At 48.8% G+C, this 26,159-nt stretch overlaps 1 protein-coding gene across 19 annotated transcripts in view; it reads right to left on the bottom strand.

Moving 5' to 3' along the window:
* The window catches only part of DENND1A (DENN domain containing 1A), a 545,711-nt gene that overhangs the window by 73,768 nt on the left and 445,784 nt on the right, over positions 1-26,159 (bottom strand). For all 19 annotated transcript variants that reach the window (XM_045372599.2, XM_045372603.2, XM_045372601.2 and 16 more), the window contains 3 exons: positions 3,373-3,477; positions 2,928-3,015; positions 315-355 (listed from right to left, as the gene is read on the bottom strand). In XM_045372599.2, coding sequence (XP_045228534.2) covers positions 315-355; positions 2,928-3,015; positions 3,373-3,477 — 234 coding nt within the window. The remainder of the gene's footprint in view (positions 1-314; positions 356-2,927; positions 3,016-3,372; positions 3,478-26,159) is intronic.

Raw genomic sequence — 26,159 nt, 5'->3', positions numbered from 1 at the left:
GTGACAATTGCTCTGGCCCTAGAAGGAGACCCCCCAAATGCTCTAAAACAGCAACATTCCATTCAGTTTTCCTTGGCTGGCTTCCTGCAGAGGAGGAAGCCTCTCACGTCTTTTTCTGACCCCACCAAGTGATGGCTTTGGACAATCCCACCCTTCTGGCCTCCATCTGGCATGAGAAGAGCCTGGCTTTACAAAGGCATCTCCAGCAGAGAGAATGGAGGGCTTCGGGATGGAAGGGGAAGTACAGGGAAGCGGAAGGCTGCCAGGAAGCTAAGGCGGGAGTCCAGGGGGCTCAGAATTGGGTGCACGCTTACCCGGACGGTGGAGAGCCACTGATGGTACAGTTTGTCACTGCCTGGGGAAAGAGAAGTCAGAGAAGCTGTTACTTAAAGAGGTGATTTGTCCTTGGGAGTCCTTGAAATTGCTTTTTTGTTTTTTGAGACGGAGTCTCATCTCACGCTGTCGCCCACACTGGAGTGCACTGGTGCGATCTCAGCTCCTGGGTTCAAGCAATTCTCCTGCCTCAGTCTCCCGGATTACAGGTGCCCGCCACCACACCTGGCTAATTTTTGTATTTTTAGTAGAGACGGGGTTTCACCATGTTGGCCAGGCCGGTCTCGAACTCCTGACCTCAAGTGATCCACCCGCCTTGGCCTCCCAAAGTGCTGGGATTACAGGCATGAGCCAGCACGACTGGCCGAAATTGCTTTCCGCATTCAGGACTTGGAGATCCCTGTGGAGGGTCCCACATCCTGTTCTTAAAGGAGGCAGCAGCGAGCCACTGCCACAGGTTTCCCTCTCAAACAGAGCCGATCATGCAGTGCCCTGACTGCAAACTCAGCCACCACCCCGCTGCCTGCTGGCTGGAGGTCAGGCTCCGAGGCCGCCCCGCCACTCTCGTCCAGTCGTGCCTCGTGAGCTCTCCATCCTGTGCTGCTGTGACGCTGCATCACCTTACGTCCCACCACGGGGAACTACTTAAGGTACTACGGGGTCCGTAAGCCAGCATCCTCGCAGGCCTCCAGGCCCTTGCAAATACAGCTCCCTTGCCTAGTCACCACACCCTACTCTCTCTGCTTAGTAAATGTGGCAGGCAGCTCAGATGTGATGTCCTCTGCAAGCTTCTTCCTCTGAACAGCCCTCTGGAATAGGTAACAGCCACTGAGACATCCATATTCTGGGAAGTACTGTGAGGGGCACCAGAGCCGGGACCCCCAGGGCTGTGTGTCCCATTGAAAGGACCCTGCTGGACACACACTGAACCCTCAGAGAGTGAGACGGAAAGAAAACGGAGGTGTTGTTGGTAAACTCCGTTCATTTTAAATGGTGGGTCTTAATCCACTGAATAAGTGAACTCAGTTTAGCAACACCTAAAGCCTGTTCTCCTGGAACTCACATGCAACCATTAGAACACAACTCTAGCCTGGCCTCCTTTGTTAAGCCCTCACATCACACAGTGAGGATTAACAGAGCCCTATTCTAACTGCACCGAAATCTGTTTCTACTCCTTTTCCTGCACTGGTTTAATTTCTGTTTGTCTTTAGTCATGCATTTCTCTCTCCTACCTAACACTTCTTGAGGGCAGAACTGGGTCCTCTGCTTTTTACTCCATGGGGCTCTGGACATAGCAGGTGTTCAGGAAATGCTTATCAGCGACTGGCTATTGCTGTTCGTAGACTTCATGGTGATTTTCTTAACTGTGCTTTCCATACAGCACAGGCTGGAAGGGCCTGCAACGTTTATAGGTGGATACTGTGCCTTGCTCTGTGAGCTTAAAAACTGCCAATTGGATTATCACAGTAGTCCAGAATAGACACACACCCAGCAATAAAAGGGGTATGTGTCTATTCTGGACGACCACCAGCCAGCAGCATGGGTGTCATTTTGCATCTGGTTTTGCCTTCGCTGCCAAAGACTGAGGCAATGGGATTTGGAACGGTCAGATTGGCATTCAGGAGGCCGACTCAGCCACCAACACCTCTCTGGGCCTCAGATACCTCCTCTGAAAAATGAGAAGACAAGCCCTTCAGTTCTTCAGATCTACACAGACCAGGCACTCAGCAATAATTTGTCATATTTTAAAGAAACAGGGCTGGGTGTAGTGGCTCACACCTGTAATCCCAGCACTTTGAGAGGCTGAGGTGGGTGGATCACCTGAGGTCAGGAGTTTGAGACCAGCCAGACCAACATGGTGAAACCCCGTCTCTACAAAAAATACAAAAATTAGCTGGGCATGGTGACACATGCCTGTAATCCCGGCTACTCGGGAAGCTGAGGCAGGAGAATCACTTGAACCTGAGAGGCGGAGGTTGCAGCAGTGAGCGGAGATCATGCCACTGCACCCCAGCCAGGATAACAGAGCAAGAGTCTGTCTCAAAAAAAAAAAAAAAAAGAAAAGAAAAGAAAAGAAAAAGGAAAAAAAAAGCTTACTGTACACGGTCCCCATGCCAGGGACTGTCCTGGATGACTGTACAAATCTTCCCTCATATACTCTGATTTAATCTCAAAAGGAATCCTGTGAGGTAGGACATGGTACTCTCAGGGCATGGATAGGAACTTTAGCTAAAGGAGGGGAAATGACTCACCCAGGGTCTCGCAGCTTGTGAGGAGACAGAGTCCTGACTTGAATCCAGGCCTCCTAACTGAATACTGCATGTGCTTCCCAGTGGACCACGCTGGCCACTACTTTAACTAGACTTTGTCTACACAGGGGAAGCAACTGACCCTAGGCTGGGGGATTTCATATGGGCCAGTGTGCATTTTGTCAGAAAACGAAGACGAATTCTTCAAACATTTCAAGGCCAAACTTGAAATCAGTCTTTTCCTAAGCCCCAGTAAAGGAAAAGCAAGTCACTGCCACTCCTTGTCAAATATGCCCTATACGATGGCGGCCTGCAGCCCCGGAAGGAAAATGAGATGCTTCTCACCAGCGTACTCGCCCATGTTGATTTCCTCTTCAAAAACATCACTGAAACCTTCGCCGGAATTGAGAAGATCTAATCGACCATCAATAAACTATAGAAAGAAAGCACAAAAGCACAACAGCTCTTACGAAGAAAAGGGGGAAAAACCATTCAGCTGGGCACCTTACTGTATCCAAGGTAGGAGTTTTCTAAAAGTAAGGCTCAACAGGCAAGTTTCTTTCTAAAATACCGGCTGCATGTTTATGATAACTTGGAAAACCACATGGCAGATCTGCAAAGGGTCTGCCTGGTCAGTGACTGCCCTCTTCACCCAATCCCCCTCCCCTGAGCCTCTTTGGCCTGGGGCCTGAGTCCCATCCATGCCTGTGGCCTCAGTGCTTAGAGTGGAGACAGCCGCAGAAATCCCCGCCAGGGAGCCAGACCCAGGCCAGACCAAGGAGGGTGGCACCTGCTTGAAGAGCTGCAGCTGTGTGGCGTTCTGCAGGAACTGCCTCATGGCTCCGGAGCGGTAGTGGGACACGAAAGCTTCCTCACAGAAAGTGATCGGCTCCTCCTGGGAAGTGCAGAGGGGAGATGAGGGTCATTGGCATAGTGTAAGAACCATCAGTTCTGAAATTCCTATATGCAGAGCTTCCCCATCTGCTATTTTTTTTTCTTTGCCTTTTCTTTTTTGAGATGGAGTGTCACTCTGTCATCTAGGCTGGAGTGCAGTGGTGCTATCTCAGCTCAGTGCAACCTCTGCCTCCCAAGTTCAAGCCATTCTCTTGCCTCAGCCTCCCGGGTAGCTGGGATTACAGGTGCCCCCCACCATGAGTGGCTAATTTTTGTAGTTTTAGTAGAGATGGGGTTTTACCATGTTGGTCAGGCTGGTCTCAAACTCCTGAACTCAAGTGATCCACCTACCTTGGCCTCCCAAAGTGCTGGGATTATAGGTGTGAGCCACTCTGCCTGGCCCCCATCTGCTAACTTTTCTAACCCTCATGAGTGCAGTAGCTATTATCAAGGAATTCATTTCCTTTACGGATGAGGAAGCTGTTTCAGAGAGGAAGAGTCATCCTGCAAAGTCACAGAGAGGGTGGGCGGCAGAGCAGGAGCCAACAGTCAGATTCTACACCCCATCTCCCCTTCCATACCCCAAGGGCTATTTAGGGAGACATGACCTCCAATGTGAAGATTTCCAAACTTTTCGCTTTTAGCAGCAGAACGGTTTATTCAGATAGGATTTTATGCAGAAGCAGCCCTGCTAGGCCGGGCGCGGTGGCTCATGCCTATAATCCCAGCTCTTTGGGAGGCCGAGGCAGGTGGATCACCTGAGGTCGGGAGTTTGAGACCAGCCTGACCATCATGGAGAAACCTTGTCTCTACTAAAACTACAAAATTAGCGGGGCATGCTGGCTCATGCCTGTAATCCCAGCTACTCGGGGGCTGAGGCAGGAGAATTGCTTAAACCCAGGAGGCGGAGGTTGCGGTGAGCTGAGATCACGCCATTGCACTCCGGCCTGGGCAACAAGAGCGAGACTCTGTCTCAAACAAAACAAAACAAACCCAAAAATGAGCTGAGCCGAGTGTATTGGCAGGCGCCTGTAAGCCCAGCTACTTGGGAGGCTGAGGAAAGAGAATCGCTTGAACCTGGGAGGCAGAGGTTACAGTGAAATGAGATGGTGCCATTGCACTCCAGCCTGGGCAACAGAGACTCCATCTCAAAAAAGAAAAAAAAAAAGTTACATAGAAGGAACCCTGTTACCTGAGCTCCATAATGCAGGGCTCAGCTGCTCTGGAGAACCTGGGCGTAGAGCAGGGGTGGTGGCTGGGTTCTCCAGGCTTAGCCACCTTCTCACCCCCCTACATTGCAGGCATCTTTGCAGTCCCTAGGCCACTGGCTGTGGGACATACTTTGAAGACCATTTACACAGTGATCCTAACCAATAGCGAACTGAAATTTTAAAATAATTATTTTAAAGAACAGGGATGATAAAAAAATAAAATATACTATCCAATCGATTTTGTGCTTATGCTGTTTGATAAGCAAGTTTGCTTTTACCAAACCATATTTTATGAGTCAAGACGACGATACCCTGAGTTAAAAAAAAAATCCTATCCGTATAGAGTTAACACCTTAATCTTTCTTTGAACACGTCTGGAGTGCTTATCTACGCAGACAAGTCTTTAATTTCAGCGGTGTATTCTCAATTCTGAGAGATCAGACTTTCAGATCTTGAGCTGAATTAAGGGTAACACCCCACCCCCCAGCCTTGGTAGCAAACACAGAGATGTTTGAAGCTCCACTTTTATCCTATTTTAATGAGTTGCATGAGTGTTAAATTTACTGTCGAGCTTCTGTAAGTTCTAAGAGTTCTTCCTGCTTAAATCTAGCCAATATTAACTCAGAAACTGGGCAGACTTATTGCACAAGGGCTGTGAAGATGACCCAAAAATATTAGGGTAAGGAGAATATTTATTTTTATACAGTTGCACCCTACCTAATTTTACAAATGATCTGAGGCAGCTTATATGAGCATCTAAAACAACAAAGAAAAACATCAGGGCTGCAAAATACATAGATATATAAAAAGTATTTATTTGGGAAAAAAGTAGCTGGGTGTGTAGGTCCTATGTGGCTTCTAAGTTAAGTTACAAAATTAGCTCTGAACTTCCTGGCTGCTGGAGCAAGAAGGAAAACAATGTAAACTTTACTTTGTGTACAAGAAAAAAACAAAAACCCACACTAGTTCCTTGGGAAAAATAGCTTTATGTTCCATTTATTACGCTGGCATGGGTTTATATCTTCCTTGCTCAATAGCCAAGAAACCAGCTAGTGATAACTAATAGAAGCCCAGCTAGAATTCCATTCCTGTGGCTTGGAAGTTTTGTTCTCACTCTTGGGACCAGAGCAGGGCAATTAATTCTCTCTCCAGGTGATCTCATCCATGCACCCAGCATCACTCATACACTGATGACTCCTGACAAATCCTGGCAGCTCAGACACCTTTCCGAAGCTCTATACCCATCCATCTCAGCCTCCACCTGATGGCCCACTGGCGTCTCAAACTCCAAATAGCCTGAAACTTCCAATTACTATCCCATCAAGACTGTGCCCCAAATCTATTTTTGTTTTTTTCTTAACTGTCATTTTCCACGGTTACCCACAGTGGACCTATCAGACTTCCTAACTCCTTCCTATTTTACCTGAGAATTGTCTCACGCTCACTCCTGGCTCTCCATCTCACTACCTTGGCGCACGCCTGGACAGGCTTAAACCATGGTGGAGGTTTAGCTCCATGCTCCTCTCCTGTTTCATCCCTCCCATTCTACTCCAACTCTTCTGGCTAGAGTGCTTTCTAAAATGCAAACCAGACCACATCACTATCCTATTCAGGAACTCAGCACAGCTGTTACCTTTGTGTGATTATCTGACGAATGTCTCTTTTTCCCACTAGACTATATGCGTCACACAGGCCGGAATGGTGTCTGTTTTGTTCAACACTATGCGCCTAGCAACATGTGTGGCACACACAAGGGCCCAATGTGGGTGAAGAAAGGGAGAGCTCCTTAACCAGCAAATGCACCCTCCCGAAGCTGACCCTGGCTTCCTTTCCTAGAGTCCTTCTGTGTCACTTTGCCTCTGGCCTTCCACATACCTCATGCTCCAAACACATCCCATGATCACACGCCACATCCTTCCTTCCCCACCTTCTTCTTTGCTTTTGCCAGTTCTATTCCTCCTTGGACTGTCCTCCTGACACACGCAGGCCTCTGTGTGGCAGTCACTCATCCCTGCTTGTTGCTCCCAGTGCCGCGTGCACTCCTGGGCGCTGGGATAGTCCTCACTGGTAACCCCTCTCACCAGGAGCTCAAGGGGCCAGAGGCTGAACTCATCTCTATAGGCCCCAAGTGGAGCCCAGCCCCTAATTAGAAGCTCAGGGATGTTGGTTAAAGAAGCACGAAATGAGTTGAACCCTGCTTCCAGCCACAGGAGCCTTGTGGTCTCAGTATGTCTCTGACACTGCTTGGCCTGATGGTAAAGAGGTCTCAGAGCACAATGCCAGGCAAGTGCCACCCGTGCACAGGGAGTTGAGCTGCTCCAAGGAAATGCTCACTGAAGTTGTTGGCATTCACTCCTGGAGCTTTGGCCCAGGGTTGCCAGGAAGAAGTCTGCTGAGGGCCCGATACATTCAAGAGAGTTTGCAACCAGATTCGTAGAGGAGGGTAGCCTGAGACAGAATTTAGCTGCAGGAGAGCAGAAAGAATCTCACCTTTGGGGAAACACAAACATGTTGGGCCTGTTGTGTACTCACGGGAGGTGATATCCCCTGGACCAGATGTCTGTGCCCTAAAAATGCAACAGGATATGACATGGAAGGGAAAGATCAGGGGAAATGTGACAAGGGGCTTTTTCTGAAAAGAGCTTAAAGAACAGCATCAGATGTGTGAATTAGACATGGGAAGAAAGTCTACCACACGATGTAGTGTTACCAGAGTGGGGTGGGGTCGGGGGCAATGGGTCCACAGGAGTCCAAGGAGGAAAAGGCAAATCTTCCCAGGGCAGTAGGTCAGAAAACATGATAAGTGGACACTTCACCTGGGCCTGGAAGGGTGAATAGGAGTTAGGTGAGCAAATCCTGTCTTTTCAGGGCCCAACTCTTCTATCTTAATCCTGCCACAAGGCGGTGACGTTGTCACCCAGAACCGTGCATAAAGGTCTGCATGGCACCAGGCACAGAGGGCTCTTTTTCCTGGAGCAACTCACCTTGTAAGACAAAGGCAATAATCATAGTTTAACTCTGAGTGAGACACAGTGCTATGCACTTCACAACTCGCAACATTCTGGAAACTTTTATGCAGTCAAAATTATACTCAAATTTTACGGAGGAATAACTGAGGTAAAGACATCTGCCCAGGTGACAGGATTCAGACATTGCAGAGTCAGGGTTAAAGCTGGTGGTCTCCCAAGCCCAGGTGTGCAGCATGCATGTGGTCTACTGCAGGCCTGGCTCCTCCCTGCGGCCTCAGTCCTAACTGCTTGCCCTCAGACCTCCCTGGACAGGAGAGTTCTCTTTAAAATTGGAAACCTGGCCGGGCGTGGTGGCTCACGTCTGTATTCCCAGCACTTCCGGAGGCAGAGGCGGGCAGATCACCTGAGGTCGGGAGTTCGAGACCAGCTTGATCAACATGGTGAAACCCTGTCTCTACTGAAAATACAAAAATTAGCTGGGCGTGCTGACGGGCACCTGTAATCCCAGCTACTTGGGAGGCTGAGGCAGGAGAATCGCTTGAACTCCGGAGGCGGAGGTTGCGGTGAGCCGAGATCACGCCATTGCACTCTAGACTGGGCAACAAGAGCAAAACTTCATCTCAAAAAATAAAAACAAACAAAAAAATTGGATCCCTTTAGGTTCTCCTGGACACACAAAGCACCAGCCCTTCAGAGACACACAGCTCCTGGGAGTAAACAAGCCGCTGTGAAGGTTCTTTCTGCCACAGGCCCAAGGCGAGGTGCCAAGCCACTCCCACCAGCTCGTCCACCTGCGTCCTGCAAGTAGAAATGGCAGCCCCCACTCCACTGTGCACGGAGAAGAGTAAGGAAAAGTGTCTCGTTATTCTCGCCTTTGTAAGAAGTGCTGATTTAGTTCTCCTACGAGGCTGATTAAGCCCTTTGTCTTCTTAGGTGACACTCTAGGCGCTGGGGCTACTGGCTGATAGCAATGTTAATTCAGGGAATTCAGGCCGTGAGTGTTCAAGCTTAGATCACATTAGCAGAGTTTTCCAAGTATGACCTGAAGGACAGTAAAACACAGCTGCTTAACCCTGTCAAGAACTTTGCTAGAAAAAGACAAATTTTACTCCTGGATTATCTTCTTGACATATGGAATCCATTGGACACACTATCATTAAGAGCTGAATCCTTGTTAACAGGTAAAATTGGTGATTTCAAAGGTTTTTGATACTTCCAGAAATAAATGACTCTATCCACAGCATTGCTGATATTTTTATTGGCATAAAAATCTCTCATCAGATTTTTCAGCAAGTTTCCTTGTTCTGAAGACCCATAGAGTATTACATTCTTCCTTTACTGATTTAATTTTTTATCAAAATTCTATGTGCACATTTATGAGATTCTTATGAGAAATGGAAAGAATCTCAGACCTCGTTATGGACCTTGCTTAACATTTAAAAGAGTTAATGTCGGCCAGGAGTGGTAGTTCACGCCTGTAATCCTAGCACTTCTGGAGGCTGAGGCGGGCGGATCACCTGATGTCAGGAGTTCAAGACCAGCCTGGCCAACATGGTAAAACTCTGTCTCTACAAAAATACAAAAATTAGCAAGGCATAATGGCAGTTGCCTGTAATCCCAACTACTCGGGAGGCTGAGGCAGGAGAATTGCTTGAACTTGGGAGGCAGAGGTTGCAGCGAGCCGAGATCATACCATTGCACTCCAGCCTGGGTGACAGAGCGAGACTCCATCTCAAACAAATAAAAAATTAAGAAAAAAAAGAGCTGATGCCTGCTGGGCTTCATACCTAGGTGATGGATTGATAGGTATAGCAAACCACCGTGGCACATGCTTACCTGTGTAACAAACCTGCACATCCTGCACTTGTACCCCAGAACTTAAAAACAATAAAATATAAATTAAAATTAAGAAAACCCATAATTTTGGAAGATCCATCCATACACTCAAACATTTTTAAAGCACTTACTATGTTTTAGGCTCTGTGTTAGGGGAATGCAAACATGAATAAAATAGAGTTGCTACAAATAGTAATAACTGAATGAGGGATGAGAAGTGGATGAAAATACAGATAACGTAAGAATGGCAGAACATTATGTTCACAGCAGCTCTACTGACAACAGCCAAAGATGGAAGCCACCCAAGGCTTCATCTGTGGATAAACAAAATGTGGCATAGACGCACAATGGAATATTATTCAGCCCTAAAAAGTAAGAGATCTGATACATGCTATAACATAAAGGAACCCTGAAGACATTACGCGAAGTGAAATAAGCCAGTGGCAAACAGATCAACACTGCGTGGTTCCTCTTGTATGGGGTACCTAGGGTAGTCAAACTCACAGAAACAGAAACAATGGTGTGTGCCGGGAGCTGGGGCAGGGGGAAGGGTGAGTTTTTACATGGGTATTGAGTTTCGGTTTCGCCAGACAAAAAAACGTCTGGAGATGGAACAATGTGAATGTACTTAATGCCACTAAACTGTGCACTTCAAAATAGTTAAGATGGCAAATTTTAAGTATATTTAAGGACAAATTAAAATTTTTAATTAAAACTTTTTTTTAACTTAAAAAAATAGAATGGAATATTTATAGCAGTAGAAGCTGGGAGATGGGTTCATTGACTTTGTGTAAGTTTGAAATTTTCCATAATAAAAAGTTAAAAAGGCCGGGCACAGTGGCTCACGCCTGTAATCCCAGCACTTTGGGGGGCCGAGGCAGCAAATTGTCAGGAGTTTGAGACCAGCCTGGCCAACATTTCAAAAACCCATTTCTACTAAAAATACACACAAAAAATTAGCCGGGCGTGGTGACACACACCTGTAATCCCAGCTACTCGAGAGGCTGAGGCAGGAGAATTGCTTGAACCAGGGAGGCGGAGGTTGCAGTGAGCCAAGATTGCGTCACTGCACTCCAGCCTGGGCGACAGAGCAAGACTCGGTCTCAAAAAAAAAAAAAAAAAAAAAAAAAGTTGAAAAGAAAAGCTCCTGTTATCAAGGAATCCTGTCTAGCTCAGGGAGCAAATAACAACAGTACAGTGTGACAGCTAGCACACCAGAGGGCTGGCTTTTGTCTTTGATTTTTTTTTTTTTGCAGAGACGTCTTTATGGAAACTTAAAACTCTGTTTCTATTTGATCCATTTAGATGACACGACATGGTGGAGTGAGAATGTGTCCTGGGTGGAAAGACCTGCATTTGAACCTTGACTCTGACTGTACTAGCTGTGTGCTCTTACGTGACTAACTTGTCCCTCAATCTGTGACAATTATATAATACCAACCTACCTCACAGGGTTGCTTTGAAGATTAAAACAGATGATAACAAATAGATTCTTCCACAATAGACTTTCAACAAATAACTGTTTCCCCTGAGGGTGGAGACTGGGTCTTACCAGGGCTGGCAACATAATATGCAAGACCAAATATAAAATAAATATGTAGGAAAAAAGTGCTGTTAAAATATAGAAGTGCCGAACTAAAATATAAACCTTTTTTCTTTTATGGTGTCTTTTTAAGACTTATCACGATGCTTTTAAATTTACTATTTAATGTCATTCTAAGGAAAAATAAAAATGTAAATTATATTTGCATGGACTTTGTCATTTAGCTTGGCCTTGTGCAATGCCAGTTTTAAATGCTAACTCATATGCAGAATTGCATTTTATAGCTTGTACATGCATTTGTATTTTGTTCTTATTAGACAGTGGAAACACCATACGAAACTAACTCCATTGTTTTTATTTTGCTTTTTATTAAAACAAATTTTTTTAGAGACAGTGTCTTGCTCTGTTGCCCAGGCTGGAGGGCAGCGGCACGATTTCAGCTTACTGCAAGCTCTGCCTTCCGGGTTCACACCATTCTCCTGCCTCAGCCTCTGGAGTAGCTGGGACTACAGGCGCCCGCCACCACGCCCGGCTAATTTTTGTATTTTTAGTAGAGACGTGGTTTCACCGTGTTAGACAGGATAGTCTCCATCTCCCGACCTCGTGATCCGCCCGCCTCGGCCTCCCAAAGTGATGGGATTACAAGCATGAGCCACTGTGTCTGCCTTTTTTTTTTTTTTTTGAGACGGAGTCTACCTCTTTCTCCCAGGCAAGACAGCAGCAATGTGATCTCGGCTCACTGCAACCTCTGCCTCCTGGGTTCAAGCGATTATCCTGCCTCAGCCTCCTGAGTGCCTGGGATTACAGGCGCCTGCCACCACACCTGGCTAATTTTTGCATTTTTCATAGAGATGGGTTTCCACCATGTTGGTCAGGCTGGTCTCAAACTCCTGACCTCAAGTGATCCGCCTGCCTCGGCCTCCCAAAGTGTTGGATGACAGGCATTGAGCCACCACACCCGGCCTATTTCACTTCTTGCTATCTGCACATTCTCTATCTATCTCCAGTTTACTGATGAGAAAGGAAAAGGAACCATGGTTGTTTTATCTTTTCCTTTCCTTCTATGTCATCATTTTCAGGATAAATGATTGGCTAAGTACAAAGTAACATAAATAAGAAATATTATAGGTTTCCTTGGTCATTCATATTTCTTAGAACATCACAGGCCAAGTGGGGAGGATCTCTTGAGCCCAGGAGTTTGAAACCAGCCTGGGCAACACAGAGAGACCCCGTCTAGATGCCATCTCTCAAAAAAAAAAAAATCAGCTGGGTGTGGGTGGTGGCTCAAGCCTGTTATGCCAGCTACTCAGGACACTGAGGCAGGAAGAAGTCTTAAGCCCAGGGCGTCAAGGCTGCAGTAAGCCATGATCACACCGCTGCACTCCAGCCTGGGTGACAGAGCAAGACCTTGTCTCAGAAAAAAAACAAACCAAAAAACCAAAAACAAAACAAAAAAACATTATTGCCTTCTCTCTGTATTTGAAGCAAGTTCTGGTTCTAATGGGAAGCGTGGCCTCTTGGGGCTGTCGGACATGGAATGTTTACTTTATGAGCACTTAGAGTCCTGCTGAATGTCCCCACATCCTGGGTCCACTGGAATTCGGTGCTGCGGGCACTGGAAAGCTGTATGGGGTTGGGATGGCGAGGCCCCATGGAGACACATGTTCTGTGCATGTCTCCATTGCTAATGTCCTTACTCTACTGTCCCACTTATAAAACACCAGTTCAGGCCAGGTGCAGTGGCTCATGCCTGTAATCCCAGCACTTTTGGGAGGCTGAGGTGGGCGGATCACAAGGTCAAGAGATGGAGACCATCCTGGCCAACATGGTGAAACCCCATCTCTACTAAAAATACAAAAAATTAGCTGGGCGTGGTGGCGGACGCCTGTAATCCCAACTATACTCAGGAGGCTGAGGCAGGAGAATCGCTTGAAATCAGAAGGCAGAGGTTGCAGTGAGCAGAGATCGTGCCCCCGCACTCCAGCCTGGGCAACAAGAGCAAAACTCCGTCTCAAAAAACCAAAACAAACAACAAAACCCCACACAAGTTCAAAGGTAAAAATGTTAGGAACTTCAGGATGGTGACAGCAGAGCATTAAGCCAAGCCTGGGGCCCTGTGTGACTGCATAGGTCCATGCAGGTGGGGCCAGCCTGGCTCCTGAGCATGACACTCAAGGCTCTAAGTGACCTTCTCCAGCTGCCTTTCTTGCGATGACACCCTGTCCACCTCACTCGCACACACATCTCCTCCTCCAGAGGTTCTGGACTGTCCACCACGCCCTGGGCATTCTGTGTACTCTCACTCCTGACTGCCTTCTTCATGGTACCTCCTTGGGAAAACCTTACTTGAATCTTTCAGATGAAGAGGACCCCATTTCCCCCTCAGTGTCTCCACCTGTGCCCAGGAGGACTGTCCCCATCACGCTACAAGTTCCTAGAAGGCAGGGTCTGATTCAAGGTCACTCAGAGAAGCAGCAGCAGATTAGGGGGGTGGGGCACATAGCTGGGTTCCAGTCTCAGCTTCTTGCTGCCCCTGGTGCCACTCTGGGGAAGTGACTATACCTCTTAGATCTCATCCTTATCACTTGTAATGTGGGGAGAGCTACCTGCCTCTGGGGACTGCTGGGGGATTAAGCAGGGATGAATGAGATGGTGGAGGTTCACAGTTCTCTTCCTTGGCTATGCACCAGAATGACCTGGGTTACTTTAATCCCCAATGCTAGAGTCACAGATTTTGAAATTCCCCCACGGACTCCAGTGCAGTTAAGGCTGGACAACCCCTGGTGCAGGTGAAAGTGACCAGCACAGAGCCTGGACCTACTTGACAATCTTTTTAAAAACTTAAGAATAAAGCAAGCTAGGGAATTTGGCCCCATTTCTCACCAGCAGTCCCATCTCAGTTGCATTTTGTTTAAATGCCTCCAAATTCCCTGCTGGGGCCTCAGCATCCCTCCCAGAGCTGGGAGAATGCTGTCCTGGTTCGAGGGCTTCTTCTTACAGGGTCAGCTGTGGCAGCTGCCAAGGAGCCAGGGTGAGGTCCCAGCCAACACAGAAAAGGCTAGTGTGGTGTCTGGCCTAAAGAATGCCAAGACTTTGTTTACCAGAAGGCTGGGAGAGTGGGGCCAGCAGGCTTAGATGACAATGACTTCAGGTTAGCCAGACGCTGGCATGAGTGTGGGGAGAAGGCAGCCAATGTCTGCTGAGCTCCTGTTTGGGACCACATGACCTGCATCCTTCACTCACTAAATCCTCGCCAGAAGGGAGATCTTCCGAAATGATTTCCACTTCATGGATAAGGAAGGGATGCCCACACAGGTGAAGTGCATTGCCTGTGGTCCCAGGGCTCAAGGTCTAATGACCCTCGAGCCCACACACACTCCTTCCCCGCCCTCAGAGGGCCTGGGTTACCAGGGATCCCAGGACCACCAAGTGGACTTGGGAAGGTAGGTCTTTGCATGGCCACAGTCAGATGACTCTGGCTGGGCTGGGCCATGCCACATTTTGGGGTGACAGGACCAAGGCAGCTTTCTGAACCATTTGCACAGCGGCCGAGGCACGTCAGAAACAGACTCCCAGCCTGGGCCCTGTCACTATAACAAGCCCTAAACAAAGAATCAATGTCTCATCGTGAAGCCAGCTCACTGTTCAGATGATTTAAGTTAGGGGAAATGTGGGTGTCAGCCCAGAGCTACTCTGATGATTTGCAGGGGCAGGCATGGCCGGGCTGCCGGTATTTGCCCATTCTGGCCAGCCGCTCTGGTATTGACAGAAGCCCCTTGCTAGATTACAGTAAAGACATTCAAATCACAGGCGTGTCGGCCCACGCCTCGGCTCCTCTGTGCCAGCAGCCCCTTCCTTCTGCATTAACCGAGACAAACAGGGAGAAGTCAGGAAATTCTGATTAGCGCAGGAATGGCAGATGAGCTGGGAGGCCTGTGGAAGATGAGGAGACACAATGAAGGTGGTCTTCATGCATACTAGCGTAAGATTTTCTTCCCATAAGAAATGCTGATGGGAATCGGCTCTAAGAGGAAAGCAGGTGCAGTGATTAAAAACAGCTACCGCTCGCTGAGCCCTAAACCTGCACTGGGTGGTTTTACATGCATTAGCTCACTTACTCCTCACAGCATCGAGTGAGGTAGGTAGGATGATGATCTCCATTTTACAGATAAGGAAATCAAGGCTCTGAAAGGGGACGTCACTTGCCTGAGGGTGCAGAGCTGGGCGATGACAGGGCCAGGGTTTGAAGCGAAGTCTGTCTGGCCCTGGGGCTCATGCAGCACAACATTGTTTATGTTTGATTAAGAAAAGTAATCACAAGATTGTATTTGACGTATCAGTGGCCACTCAGGGCTGCCCTAGTAGCAATTCAAAGACAGGGATTCTAAGGTGATGTTGAACAGAAGAGGCTTTAGAGAAATGAAGTGGGTTTTGGCTGCACTCTATGCCTGCTGTAGCCATCTCAGCTCTTGGAGCCTCTGTTGCTTACGATACAATGGAAATAATAGCTATGTCATGCTCTACGCATTCAACCCCATTACGTAGGGTGAGTCCACAGAGCAGTGGTGGCACAAGGTGAGAGCTGACGTGAGCGAGACGGCGACGACCCCTGTGCTGCCGCAGAGCTACAGCTCTCTCCCTGGTACGGAAACCAAATGGGGGCCCACTGAAATCTCAACCTCAAACACCTGCTGGCTCAACCATGTGGCCAGCGCCAGGGCTTGCCTCACTCTCACCGGGGGTCAGATTCCTGGTTTCTACACAATGACACTCGCATCCAAAGTCCCAAGAAAGGAAGCGCCAAGCTGACTAGGGATTTCCATTTGCCGAGTGAGGAGAACACGGTTTGAGGGAGTGCACTGGAGAGAGGACAGGTGTCAGGGACCTGATAGGCCCCTAGAGCAACAGAAATCTACCCGAAACACAATCAGCAGCAGAACCAATGTTAGCTGCAGCAATGGGAATACGAGACTCGCAGATCTCAAGGTAAAAAAGGACATAGTGATAAAACAGAAGAGGCACAAATTCGTCTCTACAAATGAAAAGCCCAAACCTCCTAACTGAGGAGACAGGCTCCCCTGAAGGTGTGCTGCCCACCCATCACTTGGTGACACAGTCCCCTGGGGAGTGCTCTGTGGCACCGTCCACACGATTAACTGTTAGACTTATTAGCCCCGTGACTCCTTTATTTATTATTACCCCTCCTACAAATGTCACTCATCCAGGGCTGAGTCTCTGGTGTTGAAACGGGCCTGGTCCACAGGAGGCTTCGGTAGGAAGTTTCTAGTCATGAGCACGTGGCAGCATCAGGAAGTGGAAAGAGCACCAGGGGAGTCAAACGCCTGACTTGGTCTGGATTCCTTTTCCTTGCCTAAGCCTTGGTTTCTTCCTCTGTAAAATGGAAAGCTTGGAAAATCTCCAAGGTGCTTTCTAATGCGAATGTGTTGTTCCTAGATATAGAAAAGGCTTTTCTTTACGAGGTCTGCCACAACCTCTCACAGAGAAATGTGTCACGACGCACAGTGCTTGATGTAGAGTCGGGAACAGTGAAAGATGCTGCATGGGAATGCAGGCTCTGCCACTTAACATGTCTGGAACGTGGGGCAAGTCCCTAGCCCCTCAGAGATCACCTTCTCATCTGCCAAATTGGGGAGCTACTTCCTACTTCACAGGGCTGTGCAGGGATTGACAATCGATGCATGGAAAGTGCCTAGTGGAGGGACTGACTCTTACTGGAGGGGCTAAGAAAGATCTGTTTTCCACCCTAAATTAGGACGGTTTCCTGCCCAAAGCACATGGGAAGTGCTTCTACTCAAGCAGCCCTGTTTCAGTGCATGTGACACGCGCTATCTGTGCAGGACATGCGACAGGGCAGTGGAGGTGAGACCGCAACGTACAGCAAGAAGAAAAGGAGCCCCCACAAAGCTGCCTGCTAGGGCTGGGACACCGCAGGACACGGTAACTCTCTGTGACTGCATGTTGACTTCTCGTAAGAACCCTACAAACACAGGCTCTTCAGCCTCATCTTACAGAGGAAGGAGCTGTGACTTGCCCAAGGTCACAGAGCTGAAGAACCACAGCTGCACTTGAAGTCAGTTCTCTGACCCCAAAGCCCAGGCTCCTCCCACGACACCCCCACATTCAGTTACCCAAACACGGTTTTCTCCTGGTTCTGGGAAACCCAAGATACGTTAGACCATTTTCTACACAAAAATGTCCTTTTCCATGTACTGCAGCTGCAGTCCCACACTGAGGAAACCAGAATCTCTGGATGGGGATTCTGTACGGCTCAGGGCCTCCAAAGAAATGGGGAAGCAAGTGAATTTCCCTGAGCTCAGTTTCCTCAGCTATAAATTGGGGAACCTGCCTACTTCATACTGTGAGGTTTACGGTGATACGATGCGTCTCAAGCTGCCCATATTGCAGAGCACACAGCAGGTCCTCAGGGGAGATCAACACCCTTTGTGGCTCTTTTGAGATGCCCTTTGCGAGCTGGGCATCACGTCTTGGATGGGGCCTTCTGTACCTGTCATTCCACAAATATGTGTGACTGAGGGGACTCTGTCCAGGTGGGCTGGGGTCCAAGAAAGGCCACTGGGGGAGGGGGAGGCATAAAAACCGAGGACCAGGAAGAAGTAGGTGCTCCCTAACTGGGAAGCAGGTGGAGGGCCTGGTGGAGCAGCCAGCCCGGGCTTCGCAGCGAGGAGCTGTGTCACTGGGGCTGGCGGGCACGTCATAGACAGGGTGAGCAAGGGAGTTGCTGGCTCCCCTCTTCCTCATTTGGGGGCATCTTCCCTGAGAGCCAGAGATCTGAGATGTGGTGGGTGCCAGACCCTCAAAATACACACACAAAATAGCTCCTCAGCACGTCCGGCACACTCCGCCCAGCCCTGAACAGTGCCTTGGATGTCCAGGGCAGGACTGCATCAAGGGAAATATGCCCAGGAGGCTTCATTCGCTCAGGGCCCCTTGCCCCGCCAGGCAGCCGCTGAGTTGCTCCCGTTTCCCTGGCTTCCAGTGCCTGCAGAAGCAAGCAGAGTATGGTGTTGGAGAGAAGCCCCCCAAGGCATGATCCTGCCCACCTTGCCCACCGCGGCTCCTCATTCATCAAACATCCTGTGTTCCCATAACACGGCGCCAGCCACGGGTCTCCAGGTCGGTCTGTGAGTCTCCTGCCTTTGTGTGTGCTGGGCTGTCTGTGGGGAGGCCACCCCATCCCCTGCTTCCTCAGGCTGGGGAGTCCCCCTTGCCCTTCACCCTTGGAGGATTAACCCAGAGCGAGCCGCCCTGGGATGCTTCCTCCCCGCCCGCGGCTGGGTCAGTATCCCTCCTCTGGGCTCTGCAGCCCTACCCTCACCTCTGCTGTAGCATTTATTGCCATGCATTACATTGCCTGGCTGCCCGTCAGTTCCTCACTAGATGGTGACCTCCTCAGGGGCACAGGCCATGTCTGACTCGCCTCTGCACCTCCAGCTCCTAGCCCCACGCCTGGGTCAGAGCAAGCGCTCTGACGCTTGTTGCATGAATTATTCTACCACACATCAGGCAACAGGAACATTTCTGAAGAAGAGGCACACAGGGTGGAGAGCCAGATAGGCTGACTGAGGACGCGAGGAGGAGGGGTGCAGGGAGGGAGGGAAAAGAAAGAATGTATGTGTGTGCTGGGAGGGGCAGGGGAGGGCGGAGGGAGACAGGGAACACCGTTTAATTAGACCACATGTGCACAGCAGCATCTGGCTCCAAGCGCAGCCGTTTACACCGCTCCTGGAGTTGTCGTGGAGACAACCACATGACCAGCCTGGAGCCGAGACTCAGGGGCAGCAATCCAGATGCACCCCTAACATATTCTGACAGAGAGCAGATGGGCAGCTATTTGCAGGGCCAAAAAATGCCAACTCCGCTCCTCTCCAGACCTGCGTGCCCTCACTGATCATTTTCATCTTGTAAAGTCATTCTTATCTGCCCTGGAACCACCCGTTCCTCTTGTGTAGGAAGCAGCGTGAGGGCTGCTGTTTTTGTAGTTCTCTGACCACCACAACTTCCGGCCTGTTCCTCTGGGTGAGGAGATGTCACCACCTATAATGAGGGGGTCCTCCAGGGCCAGGCTCCCCTGCTGGCTCCCCATCCCAGTTTCTTTCTCCACTAAAAGCGCCTAAATCTTTCACTGTTTAGGCCCCATCTAACATATCCAGGCCTCAGAGCAACACTGTGCCCAGTATAGGGAGGACGCGGGCTTCGGTGGCTGAGCTCCTGCTCTGCTGATACCGGCCATAGGTTTGCACTCGGCCTCTCCAAGCTCAGTTGTCTGCTCTGTAAAATGGGGTAACATTTTCCTTCCTTCCTTCCTCCCTCTCTCTTTCTCTCTCTCTCTCTCTTTCTCTCTCTGTCTCTCTTTCTTTCTTTCTTTTTTTGAGATGGAATCTCGCTCTGTCGCCCAGGATGGAGTGCAATGGTGTAATCTTGGCTGACTGCAACCTCTGCCTCCTGGGTTCAAGTGATTCTCCCGCCTCAGCCTCCTGAGTAGCTGGGATTACAGGCGTGCACCACCATGCCCAGCTAATTTTTATATTTTTAGTAGAGACGGGGTTTCACAATGTTGGTCAGGCTGGTCTCAAATTTCTGACATCAGGTGATCCACCTGATGGTGGCCTCCCAAAGTGAGCCACCTTGCCTGACCTGTAACATTTACTTTCATAACATTATTTTAAGGATCAAATAATTATGGAAGAATCCTGACAATTATAAAACTCTCTATAAACATCAGCTGTTATTACCATGGTAGTTTTTGGCTGGGATAAAAATTTTTCAGCAAGAAGTTTAAAATTTTAAGCAAAAATTTTTAAGCAAAAAGCTCAAATATTTTAAGCAAAAAGCTCATGCAGAGCAGTAGGAAAATGAGAAAATCCTAGGGTCTTTATAAAGTAATACTTTATTACCCACATGTATGGCAAATGTCTCTCATTAATGCCTTTGATAAGGCAGGAAACTGTCTGGTATTGGAGGATCAGGCTGGGTTTGAATTCTGGCTCTGAAGCTTAAAAGCAGTGTGACGGTGAGCAAGTGACTTCAAACTCTCTAGAGCCCTGGTTTCTTCCTCTGTAAAATGGGAATCATCCTTCTTAGCTCCCATGAGCTTATTCCAGTTGTGAGAAGTAACTGGGGCAATGTATGTAAACTGCCTAGCATTTACCTTCACCCCGTTCCTTTAATGGAAGCAAGAAAGACTGAGGCTGAGGAAGAGGACAGTGAAAAGCATGGGTTCAGCCAGCCTAGGTTAGAATCTCACTTGCTCACTGCATGACCTTGGGGAGGCACTCATCTTTTCCGAGCCTCAGTTTCCTTTTCTGGGAAAGCAGGATAAAAATAGGACGTACTTTGTCACACTGCTGTTTGGTTTTTTTTTTTTTTTTTTTGAGACAGAGTCTTGCTCTGTCACCCAGGCTGGAGTGCAGTGGTGCAATCTCAGCTCACTGCAGCCTCCGCCTCCCGGGTTCAAGTGATTCTCCTGCCTCAGCCTCCTAAGTAGCTGGGATTACAGGCACCCGCCAACAAGCCCGGCTAATTTTTGTATTTTTAGTAGAGACAGGGTTTTGCCATGTTGGCCAAGCTGGTCTGGAACTTCTGGCCTCAAGTGATTCACCCACGTTGGCCTCCCAAAGTGCTGGGATTACAGGTGTGAACCACCGCCCCGGCCTGTTGTGTGGTTTGAAAGAAACAACGAACATAAATAAGTTACGAATAGCATCCAATAAATGGTTGTTATTATGATCCCCCTCTCCCTTACTGAAGGAAAAATCATACCTTTTCTGTGGGTCTAGCCTGGGGTAGATGCCACACTGCGTCGAGGGAGAGGAGTTGCATTTTTAATGTTTGGAAAGAAAAGCAAAGTGTGGACACCCACTGAAGCATGGGCTGCTCCGAGTGCATGTGGGGACCCCATCCGAGCACCCCTGGCCCGATGCCTGAGTGGTCCAGCTGCAGGCAGGCTTATTTATAAAGCACCATGGGGGTTCCCGCTGCTGCACACTCGCCTGCCATCGCAGGTGTGCGGAAGGCCTGGCTAAAAATATTGCTAACGTGGGCTTCATGTCGCCCAGCAGAGACTAATGATTGTTTTAAGTAAATATTAATTATAAGAATTGCCCAGATAGAATGCCAGAGTGGCATGCACACTCCTCCATACACGTACGTAGGTGAGGTGATCATTTGGGGAGACAGCTTCTTATACGCCTCCTCCAGGGAGTTTAAATGTTTGGGTGGGCTGGGCATGGTGGCTCATGCCTCGAATCCCAGCACTTTGGAAGGCCAAGGCAGGCAGATCACTTGAGGTCAGGCGTTCAAGACCAGCCTGGCCAATATGGTGAAACCCTGTCCCCACTAGAAGTACAAAAATTAGCTGGGTGTGGTGGTGAACTCCTGTAATCCCACATACTCGGGAGGCTGAGGGAGGAGAATTGCTTGAACTTGGGAGGTGGAGGCTGCAGTGAGCTGAGATCGCACGATTGCACTACAGCCTGGGTGACAGAGAGAGATCACATCTCAAAAAAAAAAAAAAAAAAATGTTTGGGAGATTCTTGGTTACAATATTTGGTAAGTGTCTTAATATTGAGATACAGGGATTTCCTTAGACGAGAGATGATCTTCTCCAGCTGATAAAGGGGTCACGGTGGTGTGGAGAACCCAGATTTGATTTAAGGCGCAGGAGGCTGGGCTGGCTGATCTTGGGCAAGTGTCCACCCAAGAGCCTGGATGTGGGTATCCAGCTTTCCATGGCGTTCTAGTTCTAGCACTTCTTAGCTGTGTCTTCCTGAGCATGCTCCTTCCCTTTGAGTTTCAGCTTCCACACCTGTGTTTTGGAACCCAACGTTTGTTGGTCACCTGATCAGTGGTTCCCACGGCCGGAAGCATATGGAGATTCCCCAGCAGGGTTCTTTTCAATGCCCATTCCTGGGCCATGGGTTAGACCTGTACAAAGTTGCTCAGATGATTCTAATGCATTTGGGAACCAGGTGTGGTAGGTGGTAGTGGTGGTGGTCTAGTAGTACAAGGGTAACAGACACTTGTACGCGCTTCCCATGTGCCAGGTGCCTTTCTAGGTGTTTTACACGTATTCACTCATTTAATTCCCATAACAACCCCACGAGTTAGATATTGTTGCTGTGTCCACTTTACAATTGGGAAACTGAGCCACAGTAATGTGACATAACTTCTCGAGGGCAGGATTTAAACCCAGGTGGTCATGCTTGGTTCCATGCCTGACCCAGATGGTAGCACAAGAGGGAGGTGGCTCTACTTCTCTTCCTCATGGCTGTATCCCCAGTGCCCCATGGAGAACCTTCCAGGGTAGGTGGTCAACATGCCAATGAAACCATTAGGCCCCTTGGCACAGGCTCTATCTCACTATATCCCAAGGACGCTGGTCTCACTGCCCTCCATTTTCAGATGAAGAAACTGAGGGCAGGGTATTCCATCAGCAGCTGAACGTCACTTCAATAGTGAGTGAAGAGACTGGAATTTGAGGCCAAGCCTGGCTTGCTTCTTTATTTCCTGCTGCAACCTAATGGGATGTGGGAGCAAATTCCTGCTCCAGAAGATGGGTGTAGATTAAATGTGCCAGGTACAGTGGCTCATGCCTGTGATCCAGTGCGTTGGGAGGCCAAGGCAGGATTGCTTGGGGCCAAGGCGGGAGAACTGCTTTAGGCCAGGAGTTTGAGGTCAGCCTGGGCAACAGAGTGAGATCCTATCTCTACAATTTTTTTTTTTTTTAAATTAGCTGGGTGTGGTGGCATGCCCCTGTAGTTCCAGCTACTTGGGAGGCTGAGGCAGGGGATCACTTGGGCCCGGGAGGTTGAGGCTGCAGTGAGCTGTGATCATGCCACTGCACTCCACCAGCCTGGGGGACAGAACATGGACACAGGGAGGGGAACAACACACTCTGGGGCCTGTCAGGGGAGGGTGGGGGTTCGGGGATAACATTAGGGGAAAGAATGAATGCACGCTGGGCTTAATACCTAGGTGATGGGTTGATAGGTGCAGCAAACCACCATGGCACACATTTACCTATGTAACGAACACATCCTGTATATGCACCATGGAACTTAAAAAAATAATAATTAAAAAAAAAAAAGATTAAATGAACACAAGCGCCTCCCTCTCCCCCCACCCCTTTTAAATGAAATTGCTTTCCAAATCCTGTTCGGGGACTGCCTCAGTTTCTTCCAAGATTGTTAACTTCAAAGGCAAGGGTGCTCAGTGGTATTTGTTGACAGAATGTGAACACATGAATTGAGATGATGGCTCCACGTGGTTCTTGGAGAAGTGCAAGTTCTCAGAGGGGTCTGTTCATCCCCAGGCTCTTCACTGGGACATGGGGAAAATACCAGTCCTAGGCAAGGCTAAGGCATTTGCTGGTCAGGGCCCCAGATTCTGAGTTTCTAGAACCTGGATTTATGATCTCCTAATTCCTGCGTCCCTTCTGAGGTAGGCAATGCTGAGAAAAGAGGGTTGGGACTGCATCTGGCCAAGTAGGGCCTGACACGGACTAAACCCAGATAACCAAACTCAACTGTGCCCTGCAGAAATCCACTGTGAGAATCCCAACCTCCCTTGTTCCGGTCACATTATTAAGTCTTCAAAAGGCTTTTGGAGGTTGTTAGGGGAATAAGCATCCAGGGGATGGGGCCGAAGTCTGTGCCTGGGGGCACCACGGTAGCTGTCACTCCCAGTCATGTCCCTGCCCGAGGCTAGCCTGTGAAATAAGAGCAGTCTGGTTCCTGGGAAATGGTGGCCCTTCCCAACACTGGCTAACAGGTGTCTCATTTTGGGAAGACTGAATTGCCATGAGCTTCCCTCCCTCCTTTCCAATAACCATAATAGCAGTGAACATTTACTGAGTGCCTGCTACTCACATTCAAACAGTATTTACTCTAGTTATTGATAGACATGCTGAATGGTTTACGGGAAAGTGTACTGATATCTGTGACTTACTCAGAAATGCATCAAAAATGAGATGCATTGATAGATGTATAGATGGACAGATATGGGATAAAGGAAGTCTAGTAAAATGCTAATGGTACAACCTAGATGGTAGATATGCAGGTATTCACCATAAAATTCTTTCCACTTTTCTGTATGTTTGTAAATTTTTATAGTAAAATGTTGGGGAAAGACCCACAAGGGGACATGAAGAGCCAGAACCTTACGGGATGCGAGTGGTAGCTGACTGTGTTATTCCACAACCGACACCAAATGAGATACTGTGTTAATCCAGTTTACTGCTGATGCAGTGACAGGGAGGAATAAAAAGTGAGTGATAAATGAAAACCAAACTATTTATTGTATACCTACTACAGGCTAGGCACTGCTTAAGCACCTGAATGGTAATGAATAAACCACCTCTCAGGGTGGGGCGGTCACATAAACAAGCAAATAAATATGTGACAGGCACGGTAAGGCATCTACCACCTTTTCACAGATTTGGAAATAATGCTCTGAAAAGCCAAGTGACTTGCCCAAGTCCACGTGACAAGCAGTTGGGGTCAGGTTCATATGAGACATGTCTGAGTCTAAAGTCTGGGTTCTTTCCTCTGTCACCTGCCACCTTTCAAAAGGTCACCAACATGATCGCCTCTCATTTGCTCTTGATGAGAGGAGCTACGAGGAAACTGACATCCCAGGATCACTTCTGAACTCCATTAGAGCCATGCCTTTTAGCCCTGCTTCTCATCAGACTGAGTCTTAGAACGCTGGCAAATGGATGGCTGCTGTTGAAATTCTTTTCACTTGGGAAACTTTTCGGCTTTTCAGGTGGCATCCCAATCACTACCTCATTTAACCTGCACACAGCCCTGAACGATGGCCTGGAATTCCTGTAGTTTTCAGCCCATTTGACCTGTGAGGCCCGAAGTGACACGTTGTTTGCCCAGCCCTCTGCTCCCCTCTGTCCCAGGGCTACTGAAACACGTAGGGACTGGTTAGTTGGGTGGAAAGAGAAGTGGCCCCAAGAGAGCATCTGGATGCCAGAGTTTTGACTAGATAGTGCCATGCCTTTCCCTGTCTGCCCACTTGCCCTGTCTGCCCCTGCAGGACCCCAAATGCCTTCGCCAAAACCCCTCTTCAAGGATCGAATGAATCTTCCGCTTGCTCTGGCGGTATTACACATTGGGAGCCTCTTGCTTCTTGCTTCCTTTAGACGTTAACTGCAGGGCGATTTGTGGTTCTGGCCAGGGGACTGTCAAAAGACCATTTCAAGAAACTCAAGAAAGAGTTTTCATTTAGTCATGATGAATGGGGAAGGCAAATGTCAGCAACATATTCCCTAGTGTCAGGGCAGACCTCCCCCGCCCAAGTAGGAGCTGATAATCTGAGGCACTCATGAACAAGGTTGTTTTGGGAGAAATACAAAATAATAGACTTTCTGCGGATGGGCTATTTTACTTTCTAAATGTTTTTATCCCGCGCCCTCCATCTGACTCTGTGAGGGTTCCCAGGCCTCCCCGTCTTCTGCCTGGACAGCGGCAACTGCCTCCTCCCAGGGCCCCTGCTTCCAGACTCTCTCCACCCAACCCTGTGTCTCGACACTCCCGAGAGAACTCCCCAAGGCACGACTCTGGACATGTGATCACATCACACCTGCGGAAGCCCTGCACTGCCCTTGTGAGAAGCTCCACGGCTCTTCTTAGCTTGGCATGCCAGCCCCTCAAGGCCCCTCCAGCCACACCTCTTGACATTGGCCCTGCAAACCAGAAGTCTCAATCATTGCCAAGGGCCTGGAGCCTTCCATACGCTGTGCTTTCAAACCTCCCTGCTTTTGCTCACGGTGTTCCCTCTGCTTAGAATAGAATGCCTCTTCCTCCATTCTTTGTTAGGCTAACATCTCCTCATCTCACAAGCCACACTCAGATGCCATGGTTCCAGGAAGCTGTCCCTGCCCCCGGAGCCATCCCTCTTGGGGTCTTCCTCTGGGGTCCCAGAGCACTCTAAGCTTACCTCTATCCTATTACATAAAAGTCACCTGCTGATCCACAGCCTCCCCCTTGAGAATGTGAACTCTCTACAGCTAGGGAGGGAACCGTCTTCATGACCTTACCAAGGATACAGCCTGGCACACAATGGTGCACTGAAC

The sequence above is a fragment of the Macaca fascicularis genome, chromosome 15 (genome assembly GCF_037993035.2).
Source record: "Macaca fascicularis isolate 582-1 chromosome 15, T2T-MFA8v1.1".
In the NCBI taxonomy this organism is placed as follows: domain Eukaryota; kingdom Metazoa; phylum Chordata; class Mammalia; order Primates; family Cercopithecidae; genus Macaca; species Macaca fascicularis.
This window is presented reverse-complemented; position numbering and strand designations above follow the sequence as displayed.